The sequence below is a fragment of the Frieseomelitta varia genome, unplaced genomic scaffold (assembly GCF_011392965.1).
Source record: "Frieseomelitta varia isolate USP_RPSP 00005682 unplaced genomic scaffold, Fvar_1.2 scaffold_274, whole genome shotgun sequence".
Lineage (NCBI taxonomy): Eukaryota > Metazoa > Arthropoda > Insecta > Hymenoptera > Apidae > Frieseomelitta > Frieseomelitta varia.
Window position 1 is genome coordinate 165,702 of NW_025110006.1, and position 14,144 is coordinate 179,845.

The window sequence follows — 14,144 nt, forward strand, 5'->3', positions numbered from 1 at the left end:
AGAATTTTTAATATTTATGATGAAAATTTAGATACGGATCTTGAATATACAGGGTGATTCACGTAACTTGCACACATGAAATCACTTCTAAATTATGCGTCCCGTGAAAAAAAATTGTTTAACACAAAAGTTGTATGGTTTCAAGAGAGGCAAAACATGGCGTGTCAATTTTTTATATGTGTCGGGGGGTTTCGAAATTTCCAAGATCATTTCTATCTTTGTTTTTCTTTTTTCAACTGGACTATATATTTTTTACATCGTAAATCGAGAGAATATTAAATTCCAAGTAAAAAAGTATCAAGCCACATTAGTCCTAAATCTAACTGTTAAGGAGATATTTTACGACGAGTTTGTCAAGTTACGTGAATCACTCTGTATACATGTTGAAGATATCTTGAATATGTCAATAAAGTACACGTTTCGATAATTTTTCGTAAATATTACGCCCAAACCTCAGAAACATTAAACGCACAGTTGATTTGTGAAAATTCGAAGATTGCAGAATAAGTAAAATAAAATTTTAATAAAAATAATCAGTAGAAAAAGATAACAATTTGATCGAACCTAACCTAAACATGAATGAATAATACAACATATAATAATCAATAAAAAAAGATACCAATTCGATCGAACCTAACCTAAACATGAATGAATAATATAACATACGATAATCAATAAAAAAAGATACCAATTCGATCGAACCTAACCTAAACATGAATGAATAATATAACATACAATAATCAATAAAAAAAGATACCAATTCGATCGAACCTAACCTAAATACGAATGAATAATATAACATATAATAATCAATAGAAAAAGATACCAATTCGAACGAACCTAACATGAATGAATAATATAACATACAATAATTAATAAAAAAAGATACCAATTCGATCGAACCTAACCTAAATACGAATGAATAATATAACATATAATAATCAATAGAAAAAGATACCAATTCGAACGAACCTAACATGAATGAATAATATAACATACAATAATCAATAAAAAAAGATACCAATTCGATCGAACCTAACCTAAATACGAATGAATAATATAACATATAATAATCAATAGAAAAAGATACCAATTCGAACGAACCTAACATGAATGAATAATATAACATACAATAATCAATAAAAAAAGATACCAATTCGATCGAACCTAACCTAAATACGAATGAATAGTATAACATATAATAATCAATAAAAATAATCAATAAAAAAAGATACCAATTCGATCGAACCTAACCTAAACACGAATGAATAATATAATATATAATAAGCAATAAAAAAAAGGATACCAATTCGATCGAACCTAGCCTAAACATAAATAGAAAACATAAAGAGAATAAATCTTCTAAGATGGACGGAATATCTGATTGTGATTGGAGCAGCAAATAGAACAGAGGTTATATAGCAAAGAGCACATACATATGTCCATATTATACTTATATCGAATTTCCGTTGCTAGAATGGGAGACACGGCAAGGAAAACTTTCGCATGGCCCTGGAACGATTCTCGTGAGTCAAACCGCGGTTTCTATAACTACGATGCACGATTAACTGCCGCGATGACTCACGGACAAGCATCTATAATAGAATGAAATCCCACGATTATTTTGAGCAACATTATCAAATGGCCTATCAAAAGATCGTTAGCATGCGAACGTGAAATTTATTAGAGTTTCTTTCGTTCATCTACCGCGCTGCGTTGATTCTAGCACACGAAATTGTGATGTATAATCTCGAAGATGCTAAGAGCATCAGAAATTGTTTTCTTTCTCGTGAATTATACGACGAAGAATGATATATTTTTTTATATATTGAACGACTCGTATAAACGAGACATCGAGTACAACGAGAGGCATTTATATCGAAATTAAGCGGCAATATCTGGTAACTATAATGTTTGAAAACATCGTCATTTTCTTCGTGAATAATATGACGAAGCACGGTATAAAAATATATATGACTATCTCATGCCAATTAAACGATGCATACAATGAGATGCATTTACATCGAAATGAAGATATTAAGAGGCAAAATATCTCTCGAAACTATAACGTGTAATTCCGAAAAAAAAAAAAAAAAAAAAAAAAAAAAAACACATCGCCATTCTCTTCATGAATTACACAACGAAGCGTAATAAAATTTCACAATACACGATGATATTCAAACAAACACAATGAAACATATTTATATATCGAAACAATCGACAATTTTGATGCAAAATCACGCAACTGTGACGTCCGGTTTCGAAATGCTAGAAACATCGGCGTGAAACATAAAATATATACACCGTGTCGTAAATAATTATCTCGCGCTAATGGAACGAATACAACGAGACGCGTTCGTATAATATCAAAAATGGTCGAGAAACAATCGACGCTGAAGAGCAAAATCTCTCGGAAGTTAAATGCCAAGATGACGAGACTACTAGACGTACAGAGAGATAGGGAGAGCCGGACGACCGCGTGGCCGTAAAGGGGCCTCTTTGTTTATGGTATGCTCGTAGTCGTTGCCGATGGTCGTTTCGATGCACAATCGAATCTTATTTGGTGAGAGCCGCCTCTACGTAGGCGTGCATCTCACTTTCTCTCTCTCTCTCTCTCTCTCTCTCTCTCTCTCTCTCTCTCTCTCTCTCTCTTTCTCATTCGCGCAGTATGAACTCTTGCCTCACAGCTCTCGACATTTCTCATCCGAGGCGAGAAAAAATTCGTGGCTCTCCTCGTACAAGCGATAAATTCTACAACTTCCAACATCGGAGAAACAGGGGCGCTTGTTGAAGAGGTTAGGATATTACGCAACTATCTTATGAAAATTTTCTCACTCTCTCTCTTAATTGATGTTTTTTCAATTCAATCCGACTCAAACAATATCAATCAGAGTAAATGAGAAATATTTAACAAAATCGGGTGAACTTTTCGTATCGACATCCTCACTAGGGGCGATGTTGAATATGAAACGTATTTAAAAATCATAGAAAGGGGTTAATCTGCAAGTTTGTCCAGAGTCGATCAAGTAATAAACTCCAGTATAAAAATACAATGGCTAATTTTATCGGTGTATGTATGAGTATTTTTTACACGTACATACAGGGTGGGTTAAAAGTTTTTTCCACCTATTTCTTTTTCTTTTTAATAAAATATCAAAATATAAGAAAAAATTTGGTGCACTTTGATTTGTAAACAAACCTTTTTTTTTTATATGTAATAAAAAAATTACAGATTTATTTCCAGCCTGTATATAGCATATTATATTGTATACGTATATGTGTGTATTAGTTGTGTATGCATATGTATTAATTATGTATATTTAAATGCTGAATTTCTGATCACGTTCCTTTATATTCGAAATTCAACTGCAATGCAGATAGGCATCGATAGCTTAGGGAGAACCACTGTCACAAGTTCACTCGAGTTCAAGTATTAGCAGCTATATATTACGGGCCACACGTGTTGATACCGATCAGCTTGTTACTTGCATTACACCTCGAGGATAGCAAAGATAAAAATGACCCTGCCGCTCTTACGTCAACGTCGTTACACTACATACGAGCAAGGCACATCAAAAAAACTACGAATCGACTATTCCCATATCTGTCCCAATCTCTCTGATTTCATTCCTATCGAAAGAAGAATCTCTTTAGATTACTTTTTTTTTTTTTTATAAAAAGTATCTCTGTATGTGTATCCAACAGTCTTGTAAGTATAGGAATAAACGTAGACTTAGATTTTAGATTTTTATTCTCAAGCTATAGATTTTTTTAATCTTAAACTATATTTAGAACTTTGCAAAAAGTATCTGCAAGCGTTTGACTACTTTTGTGAGTGTACAGACCACACGTGTACACAGATTTAGATTTTTGTTCTTAAACTATACAGATATTTAGAGTTTTATTTTTAACCTACACAGATATTTAAATTTTTATTCTTAAACTATATAGATATTTAGATGTTCATTCTAAAGCTGCATAGACATTTAGATTTTTATTTTTAAACTATATTTGGATTTTTATTCTCAAACTACAGATTTTTATTCTTAAACCATATGTAGATATTTAGATTTTTATTTTTAAACTATATTTGGATTTTTATTCTCAAACTATAGATTTTTATTCTTAAACCATATGTAGATATTTAGATTTTTATTTTTAACCTACACAGATATTTAAATTTTTATTCTTAAACTATATAGATATTTAGATGTTCATTCTAAAGCTATATAGACATTTAGATTTTTATTCTTAAACTGTAATTGATTACCAGCGATCAGTGAGCAGCACGTGATTTACTGTCGATTAATATCCCGCATTACATTGAACAAAACGGAACTTGCACGGGGTTCCAGAGAGATAGCTCGACGAGCCTCGTTCGTATGCACGCCGACGCATATTTCTCTGAATTATCGGACGCATCTGTGCATCTTAACGAACGCGAACAATACTATCTTTAGAAATGAAAGAAACGTAAATATAACACAAACCGTTCGAGAGAATCGCCATGTCCATCTTCTTTGAAAGACGCTACTCGTAAACGAGATTAATTTCGTGAAATATATTCGGAGCAGCGTGTACACGCGTACGTGTGTCCGAGAAAAACGAGTCAGTACACAAATCCCCGTATTTTTCATGAAATCTTAGGAAACAGTGATACTCTTTCTTCTGGGATACATCATTCTTCTAACTTACTGACGTAGGCCAATCAGAAGCCAAATACATATGATCAGCCCGATATATATCAAAAAGTAGCGAAATACGAAAATTGAAGACAAAAAATGTACGGAAATATAAATACAAAATACTGACAATTTTATAATCCTTCATTACCTTACTGTTCTTGAAGAACAACTAACAACAAGAAACAAAATCAAAAGAAATGAAAGACATAATGTATCATAAAAGACATGTCATTGGTATTGGACAGTTTCGAGAAAAGATTCGACCTCGAATATCTTCCGATATTTACAGGATGTATAATACACACGGTCGAAAAGTAGCGGTGAAAAAAATCTAGGGACAACGAAAGGAGGAAAGAAATGCATGTACAATATATGGAAATATACAATACAAATACTAACGATTTTCTAAACGATTGAACACGCAGAATGCGTACAACATACAAAATAATATTTTATACAACGATTTGATAAACACCCTTCGTTGCCTCATCGCTCTCGAAGAACTAGTACCAACAAAATCAAAAACAAAAAAAGAAAAAAAAATCGACGAGAGGCGATGTTAGTCAGTTCGCTCGCGAGAGACAATGTATCATAAAAGACGTCATTGGTACTGACAGTTCGAACCTGAAACCTTCTGATATTCGCAGGGGATGTTCATACACGTGCAAGTCGAGGACTGGCAGTGAAAAAAATCAAAGGAAAGGACTTACACGCGGATAGATATTGTAATTTTCGACTCACCAGCACTTTGGTGAAGCGCCTCTCGAGCTCCGCGGCGTCGGGCATCGGTTGCCTCGGCGCGCCGCGGACGCTGCCGCTGCGTGCGTGCGGTCCGCCCAAACTTCCCATGCCGAGGCTCGGTTGACAGGATTGTAGAGGCGTGCCGCCCTTGATGCCGCCGATGAACACCTCGCGGACACCGCCATCGCCTTCGCCGGCGCGGCTCTGCACGATCCCCATTGTCTCGCCAGCCGGGCGGCCGTGGCGCCGACTAATATATATTCACCGCCTCCTCCCCCCCGTCCCGGCGTATATATATCGCCCCGCAGAACACCCGAAAAATCGCGACACGCCGCAAGTACCGTCACGCCACGAGAAACGTCAACATCCGTGCATCCTCGCGGCGATATAGTCGGATGTTGTTCTATTCTTCCGGCGGTATTACAACAGCGGACGTCGATACGTGGACAACGGGAGGAACCGGTGCGCGCCGGGCCGTGCAACAGGTATCAAGCCGTCCATCGCGAGTGCAGAAACTGTCGAACGTGCGCGAACCAAAGCACGACTGAAACCAGTCTACCTACGCGAAACCAGGCACTCGCTGCGTCTGGCGGTCACTTTCCTACTCTCTGACGCACCAGCGCCATTACACATGCGTCGTGTCGCCGCGGCTGGCGCCACCAGTGTCGACACCACTGCAGCGTACGTAGTTGGCAAGCATGACAAGGGAGTTACGGGCTCGCTCGTAGCAGGTGGCGGCACTGCCAAATACAGACTATGCATTTGTGGAAAATTCGAAGATTCATGAAAAATTTGAAAAATTTCAACTTTGTGGACTGGTTTACTTCTTTTAATAAATGTATTATATTACAAGAATTAACAAGAAATTACCACAACTACTATTTATTTCAATCTATGTACAACAAGATGTTTATGTTCGTGATTGCTTTGCTTGATCCTTAACAAATTGAAATTATAATTCTGCTATTTTATTTTCTTTCTTTCTTACTTGCTTTTGTAATTGACGTCGCCGCTAATTAAGCTCGTTTTTAAAATGCATTTTCAAAAGCGAGTTTAACGGCGGCGACGCTGATTTAAAATGAAGAAAGAAGAAAATAAGATGGCAGAAAATATACTGTATTCTCAGTTGTTAATAATTAATTAAAGCAAATGTTACAAAATCTTGTTATTCATTAATATTAATAAATATTCTGTTCGCTGCAGTTCGTGGTTACGAGCGAGATATGCGCTGCCATCTATTGGAACTATTTAGTGGCGCGTAGTTCGTTTCTAGCAAGCGAATCAGCGGTGACGTCTGTTGAAAAAAAAGAAGGAATAAAATAAACAATGGTAAAAATGAGAGAAATTTAACTTAAAAATCAATTAGAAAAGCAAGTGCTGAACAGAACTTGGAGTTGAGAGCCGTTTACATTTCAATACTGTCGGGAAACAAGTAACGTTGTATGTGACAAGGAAAGTAATAGATTTTAGTTTCATCTTTCATTATGGCGCGGCGCTAGTGCACACGAATGGCAAAATTTTCATTTACGAAAAAAACCAATTAAAGGACTAATTTTTGAACTTTTGCATTTGCATCTCCTTTTCTAAATTCTAAGCTTTCTTTCTAAATTCCATGTGATCTAGAAAATGTGTAAATAAAAATTAAAAAATTTCTAGATCGAAACATTCTATTGGTTAAACAAAGAGAGCACGACAGGAGCTTGTGAGATAGATAGGAAACTAATGTGCGACAAGGACATCAACAGTTTTTAGTTCTACAGATTCTCCGCTACGCGACGCTAGCATTTCATTGTCCATAAATTGTGCATTTTCATTTGAAAAAGAAAAAAAAGAAAAACCAATCAAGAGGTGTAATTTCTGAACTTTTGTGTTCCATTTTAGTGTTTCACACCCTCGGTTTTCTTTTTGTGTTTCACTTAATCTGTAAAATGGAAAAATTTACAAATTTTATTACAGAAAATGTTTAATTTTTTGTAAATTACGTGCAGACTTTGGATCACAATTATTCGTACATATAGTTAGAAGTATACTTAATAAATTTAATGGTTTAGTTATTAACGATTATTACATCTTTCACTATCAGATAGACTTTACGTTAACTTACGTGGGAATTACATTACATTGAGATAATTTATGAATTACATTGAGATAATTTATGAATTTATTTTTACAGCGTATTTTTTAACAATATATTTTAATTCAGTCATTGAACAGCGAAATTTTAATGAAGTTAGAACTACATATGTACTTCGCGCATAAAATTTTGAATTTAAATTATCAATAAATCGATGCTTCTTGCGCGCGCTATTTTATCAATACGTCGATCGTTCGGTCAGCGTCCTCTTAGTTGCTGAAGCAAGTGTCATGGCGTCGTTTGAGTGCGTATAAATATATATCGTTTTCTGGGAAACATTATTTGTAAATACTCACGGATCCTATGAACAGTATGAACAGTTTGAAAATGAAGAGATCTCCGTTAAACACGCCGAGTGGTAGTAGGGAGAAACAAAGTTACAACTGGAGGTCGCACGACTACAAAAATAGAATAGGTTATGGTCCCGGTAAAAGTGATGGTCATCAGTGTCATACTCCGAAAACTTCACCGAGTCAGAAACATTTAGGGAATGACTTTATCCCGTTGAATATCAGCACTCCATTGCCAGAGCACAAGAGGTTCAGTAATAATTGGAACGGCTATGGGGGTCGAAATCACCATAATTCAGGTAGTGGCGGGTTTAAACACTACAGGAACCAGTACCATTCGAGCCCAAAGTCAAATTTCAGTAATTCATACTCTCCTTACAAGCTCTCTGGCAAGCAATTTTACGGCCAGAAAAGGGTAACCAATTAGTAGAATTTCGATTTTATTCAGCCTGTTGTTTATGTTAACAAATTAACAAAAGTATTGAATGTTTTTCACTTCAGGTTCAGCGAAGGGATACACGCAAACAGATTGACATATCATCCTACGTTGATATGAAAGCCTTTTTGGAAGATCCTTGGGCAGATTTGACGAAAATGTTGAATGAATCTAAAGAGACAAGTGAGAACGAATCGTCTAAGCTTGAACAGTCGTCCTTGTCGCAAGTCGATGTAGATTCAGATTCGAATGCTGAATGTAAATCTGTGTCGAACGTCGACGATTCTTATTCTAGTTCAAAATCTAGGAACGAATCTTTCGTAGACATAAAATTGCGGTTGGATGATACGGATGTTAGCAATAAGTCGCAAACAGAGAGCTCGATAGATTTAAAGATTGATGATATGAGATGCAGTCAAGATTCAGAAGATGACGGCGTTTGCAATAATAGTAGTAGCATAAGTGAAAGTATTGAAAGTGAGAGTAACGTTAATGATCGTGCTTTAGAGACAAATGTAGTTCAAGCTCTTGTATAACAGTGACAAAGAGTAAAATGCACATAAGAAGAGTGGCAATTCTTCAGTTTAGTGCATGGTACGTTTCATATTGTATATACAAATATTCAGTTGTACATAAGCATTACAAAAATCTAAGCTCGTTTTAGATTTTTGGAATAATAATCTAGTATGTAAACAAACAAAAAAAAAAAAAACAAAAAAAACAGATACTAATTTTTTAGTAATGTAAACTCTTTTTCCGTCTTGAAGGTAGCTCTATCAGAGAAGCATATCTAACATATATGCGAAGTACGATATATTGAAATTATCTTTTAAATTATATCTTCACAAAAAGGCTGTGAAAAAGAACGTAGTTTACATGAAAAAAAAAAAAAATTATACATGTGCAATTTTTCAGTATGTACTGAAAAAGAAGAAGTATAATAACAAGATGAAAAGAAGTCTTATGAATGAAGAAGTTTCAAATAGATTCAATATATAAATACATTTATTGGTCAAAAGTGTCATATATACAAATGAGATTATATTACACAGTTTTATGACAATTTCATATACATATATCGCTGTACCATGGGACTTCTTTTCATCTCAGTACAATAAGTACATATGGGATATGAGGGAACATTAAACCATAACACCAATTTCTCACCAATAAATTAAGAACAATGTAAGCTACAGTTAACAAAACGTAATGCGCTCAGAAATTAATTTTAACTTCACCTGAACGAAGCGATCGATAAAATGTCCATATCTTCAAATATTATTGTTGGATGGTGGCTTTCGATTGATTTCAATTTGTTAATCCATGTGTATTTCTTGTGCTAAAATACAGAAATGTATGCATGATGAATTAAGAGTATGTATGTATATATATATATATATATATATATATACATATTGTAATATCCATCTAGGCAAATGCAATGTTATATACAAGCGTAGAAATAATCATAAAACATGCCCAAGTATGAATTTGGAATTTAACTCTGCTGCATTATTTACGTATCGTCTTATCTTCGATTTACACCGTACTCGATTATATATTTGTGTTAAAATTCTGTAAGTAACAAATTGTCACGTGCATTTGTTCTTACTTTGAATTTGGAGAAAACGTGCTAATGTAGTGAAGTATTTGTAAAATTAAAATGGCTAGGATACAAAATTTGTACAATTGTTATCGTAGAGAAAAAGTTTATTTCCGATCTTTACACATTTTTATAACACGTGCTTTAAACGACATGCTTTAAACGTGTCCTATATGTTTGATTGACATAGTAACTCGATGTACAAATGATGATCTGGTACAAAAATTTACATAATTTAAGAGATTCCTGGTTTCATTTCTTCAAATTGTGATCGTGCAAAAAATGTAATTGATGTCTAAAGCTGTAATCTGTACAAGAGGAAATTGTTTAAAATACACTTAAACTATGATAGTATTCCCTTTCTTGATGATTCTAATCTCTTCTGATGTTCCTCTTCTAATCTCTTTTCCAATCCCTTCTGATATTTAAGTGTATTCTGTTTTCATTTGCCAGACGTACAAAAAAAAAAAAAAAAAAAAATCAATTCTTCCTTTTTAATCTTCTTCATCAAATGGTGTCCTGCCTTTATCCCATCATCTTCCACAAATGAACTTCATGAAAATTAACGACCGCGCGACGAAGATAAAAGAAACTTTGATAATTAATCCAATCGAACGACCTTAGATCTCTAACCTTGTACTTCTAAAGGTAATACAACGGTAAGTAAGATCGTGTAGGTACGTAGATGAATAATTGATCGTGTATCGAAGTAATCAATATAGAGCTATGTATCCCTTAGCGTTAAAGTTTTCAGCTACGTTTCTCAACGTTTCGCTTCTTATTTTGTCGCGCGGCGAGAAACTTCATCAGGCAAAACGTGAAACTAAATCACGATCGTCGATCGAGCGTAGCTTCCTTGTAAAGAGAAATGGCGAAACTTCAAAATTACGTTTGTACGTGTTTCTTCATATGCATTCGCAGCTGACGTAAAGCAGGATTTGTTGCTTTTCTCGTCGCTGGGAGAGCTAACTGTTCCCCGAACGAATGAAACTTTCACGAAGGAAAGAGATGCACCTCCCCACCTCGATTTCGAAACTTTTTACTTGGAAAAAGAGCTTTATAGCTCGGGACACTAGTTCTCGGAATCACTGTGTGTATATCTGCACAGTTTTATGTGACTCGATATTATCTTCGTGGTTTTATAGTGCATGTTCCGAGAACGTAAACTTATAGTAGGACGCGTAGATACATCGGTGGCCTTGAATGTTTATCATAATATCACTCGACATAATTTTCAGAGATATTTCCCTTACTTTTATTCGGGCAATTTTCACACGCGTGATTTAGAGAGGAATACTTACGCTGCTCTCGTGCATGTATCCTGCAATGATCTGGGGGGGGGGGGGCGTCAAATAATATCGATCACGCCAAGTATTTACAAATTTTGTATTCTCTTTTTTTCTTTGCTTTCAACCTTCGGCACAAATTCAAATATCGGTACAGCACGCAGAGAGGAATTTATCCGACAAAAAGTGGAGATTCGCTGTCTAGAAGAAGGGAAACTTCGATTACAAAGGTAGGATCCGTCTCTTTCTCGTCTCTTTCATTTATGCACATATATTCCATTTTTTCTTTTTCTTTCTCTTTATACATTGACAGAGCAATGTAAATTACGTTGAGCTTACGTTATCGAATATTTTAGTAGTTTACTGCGGTTTTCTTCTCAATTGCTCATCCATGTGACATGAAACTCCAACAATTTTATAACTTCACAGATGATACTCACTCAACCAGTGCATTTGTACTCCAAAATAGTGTGACTGTTTCTTGAATTCGTGTATGCTGTACAAAATCACTTGACATGAAAGAAGAAAAATTCAACTCTAGGGAGGGTACTCCAATATAAATTACAATTTTTTCGTTTTTTCCGTAAACACATGTGAAAATCAATATCCTGATAGTTATTGAAGGATTTTTATTAGTAAAATTATATCTATCTATATATATGTATATATATATATATAGTATAGTATATGTATATATTTACTAAATATAATATACGCAATATAATCGAGATTAACATATCGTCACATACGAAAGAGAGTTCGAACGTTTTGTGGTTTCGTCATTCCGATCTACGATTTTCAAGAAACGCAACGTATACCTTATGTATTAATGACTTTATTAAAAACTTACGTGTTACGCAATTATAAATAACATATCGAGGAGAGTTTACGAACGTTGCATTCTTCTCGCAACTTAGTTAGCTATCAAGTTTTCCTCTCAACAGGTAATAATAATACACGTTATATATCATCCTCATGCAATTAAACTGCTGTAACATGATGAACCTCGATTTTCCCAAACCGGTCGTCCGATATCGGCGCGATACGATACAATTTTGGTCATCGTCGTGGACGTGAACTTTCGCGAATCACGTCTCTCCCACCCGCAACAAATTTTGCACATTTGCAAACCATAAGTAGGAAACTTGCGCATAACAATACACATAATAAGTACAAGCCTCGCCGATCAAATGATCGTTTCATATATATGTATATATATACATAGAGAGAGAGAGAGAGAGAGAGAGAGAGCACTGATCTGCCTTAGACCAACATGATCAGAATTCTAATCTAAGTACATATATGTATATATATATATACAGAGATACTGTAATCGTGTTTTGTTTAGCTCCCTCGAAAAAAAAAAAACACATTTGCTTAACTCGGGACTTGTTGAAAACTTGTTCAACCCATTTTCTTGTCTTTTCTTTCCCTCCCCCCGCCCCTTTTTTTCTGTTTTTCTTTTTTCTTCTTTTTCGTAAGAGAATATGAACTCTTCTTTACATACTTTGGTCTCTTTGTTTAAAGCTATATGATTATTAAACATTTGGAGGTAATTGATTCTCTCGTCGTCTGACACGGGTCTCATGCCTTATGGTCTCGTGACTGACTATAGTCTCTTCGCGGTGCAACTGGCTTCGCCAGAATAGCAGCTTTTTCGTTGTATGAATTTTGGACATTTTTTTTTTTTTTTGTTGCTTGTCCTCCTCGTGTGACACGGTACAGCGAAATAATGTTATTGCAATTTTTTTTTAACCCCCGTTTCCGAAAGCGGAAAGTTTTAAAATACGTCTAACTTTTAGTGAAATTTATATTTATATAAGCGCAATGGTTGTTAGAATACAGAGCAAATTATAAAATGATACATAACACGATCTGTGAACGATAAACTGACGTCACTGCAAAAGAAATGACACGGAGAGCATTTTTAATAATCATTATTGTTAAAAGTTTAATTTTTTTAAACTTATTTTTCTAATAACGTACACAAATAATATATTTCGCGGAATTTATGATATTTTTGAGTGTACAAATTTTGTAAATTTTGATGTTATTTTCGTCCTTCGAACGGAAGATGTGTGTACCTACATTATCTGACTAGCATAGCAAAACTAAAGTAAATTCTAAATTGTATGAAACATTGAAACATAATAATATACCTCTAACTGTTAAATTTGTAAAACATTGAAGAAAAAATTATAAAACATTGAAACATAATAATATGCCTCTTCTAACTGTTAAAATTGTAAAACATTGAAAAAAAAAAAAATATAAAACATTGAAACGTTGTGATGTGCCTCTTGTAGCTGTTAAATCTCTGAAATTGACCGATTTCAAATAGATTACGCGATTACACGGTCCGTGTAACGTTTACAAAAATTTTTTTATCAAACAAACTTGCATGAAATTCTTCTTCGTGAGAATTTTTTTAGGAGGCTCTTTATGATATATATATATATGTATATAAGATGTTTCTTAACTTGTGGGACCCAATTCGGGAGCTGATTGCACGCCTAAAAATAATGAAAAAAAGTCATATATAAATATATGTCCTATCTGTCTTCGTTTACGAGATATAATGAATTTTATAAACAGAGCAAACTCTCTGATAACCAATAGTTGATAATTGGCACATATGATTTATGATTGAATACGTAATAAAATTTCTAGAAACGTGTGAGAAGTTGTGAAGAAACGAACAAATTGGTTAATTTATATTATATTATTTTATATTTATTTCCAGGGCTCCAGTGTTCGTAAGCAAGAATTCGCACTGTTTACAAATAATGCTTACTTGATATCTTTCGTTTTTTGTACTTGGTTCCTGTAAATGTGTGAACGTGAAGAGAGTTTTGTATCTACCATACTTTTTACCAGGGATGGCATATTCAATTTTCATAATAATCATAATTGGGATGAAGAAAACCCACATGTTATTGTGCATTCAAGACATCAACACCAGTTTAGTT

General features: G+C 34.4%; 2 protein-coding genes across 4 annotated transcripts in view; one reads left to right on the forward strand and one right to left on the reverse strand.

Annotated features, from left to right (window-relative positions):
* LOC122528971 (formin-like protein) overlaps positions 1 to 6,059 on the reverse strand; it is a 46,145-nt gene extending 40,086 nt beyond the window's left edge. The window contains exon 1 of one of the 3 annotated variants that reach the window (XM_043654658.1): positions 5,427 to 6,058. In XM_043654658.1, coding sequence (XP_043510593.1) covers positions 5,427 to 5,645 — 219 coding nt within the window. In that variant the 5' untranslated portion in view covers positions 5,646 to 6,058. Of the gene's footprint in view, positions 1 to 5,426 lie in introns of all 3 variants that reach the window. The other 2 variants (XM_043654660.1, XM_043654661.1) reach the window with 2 other exon arrangements.
* Positions 6,060 to 7,755: 1,696 nt separating this feature from the next.
* LOC122528980 lies at positions 7,756 to 10,243 on the forward strand. The gene is made up of 2 exons (XM_043654677.1): positions 7,756 to 8,265; positions 8,352 to 10,243. The coding sequence occupies exons 1-2, from the start codon at positions 7,864 to 7,866 to the stop codon at positions 8,820 to 8,822; spliced, it is 873 nt and encodes a 290-aa protein (XP_043510612.1). The 5' UTR covers positions 7,756 to 7,863; the 3' UTR covers positions 8,823 to 10,243.
* Positions 10,244 to 14,144: the final 3,901 nt, after the last annotated feature.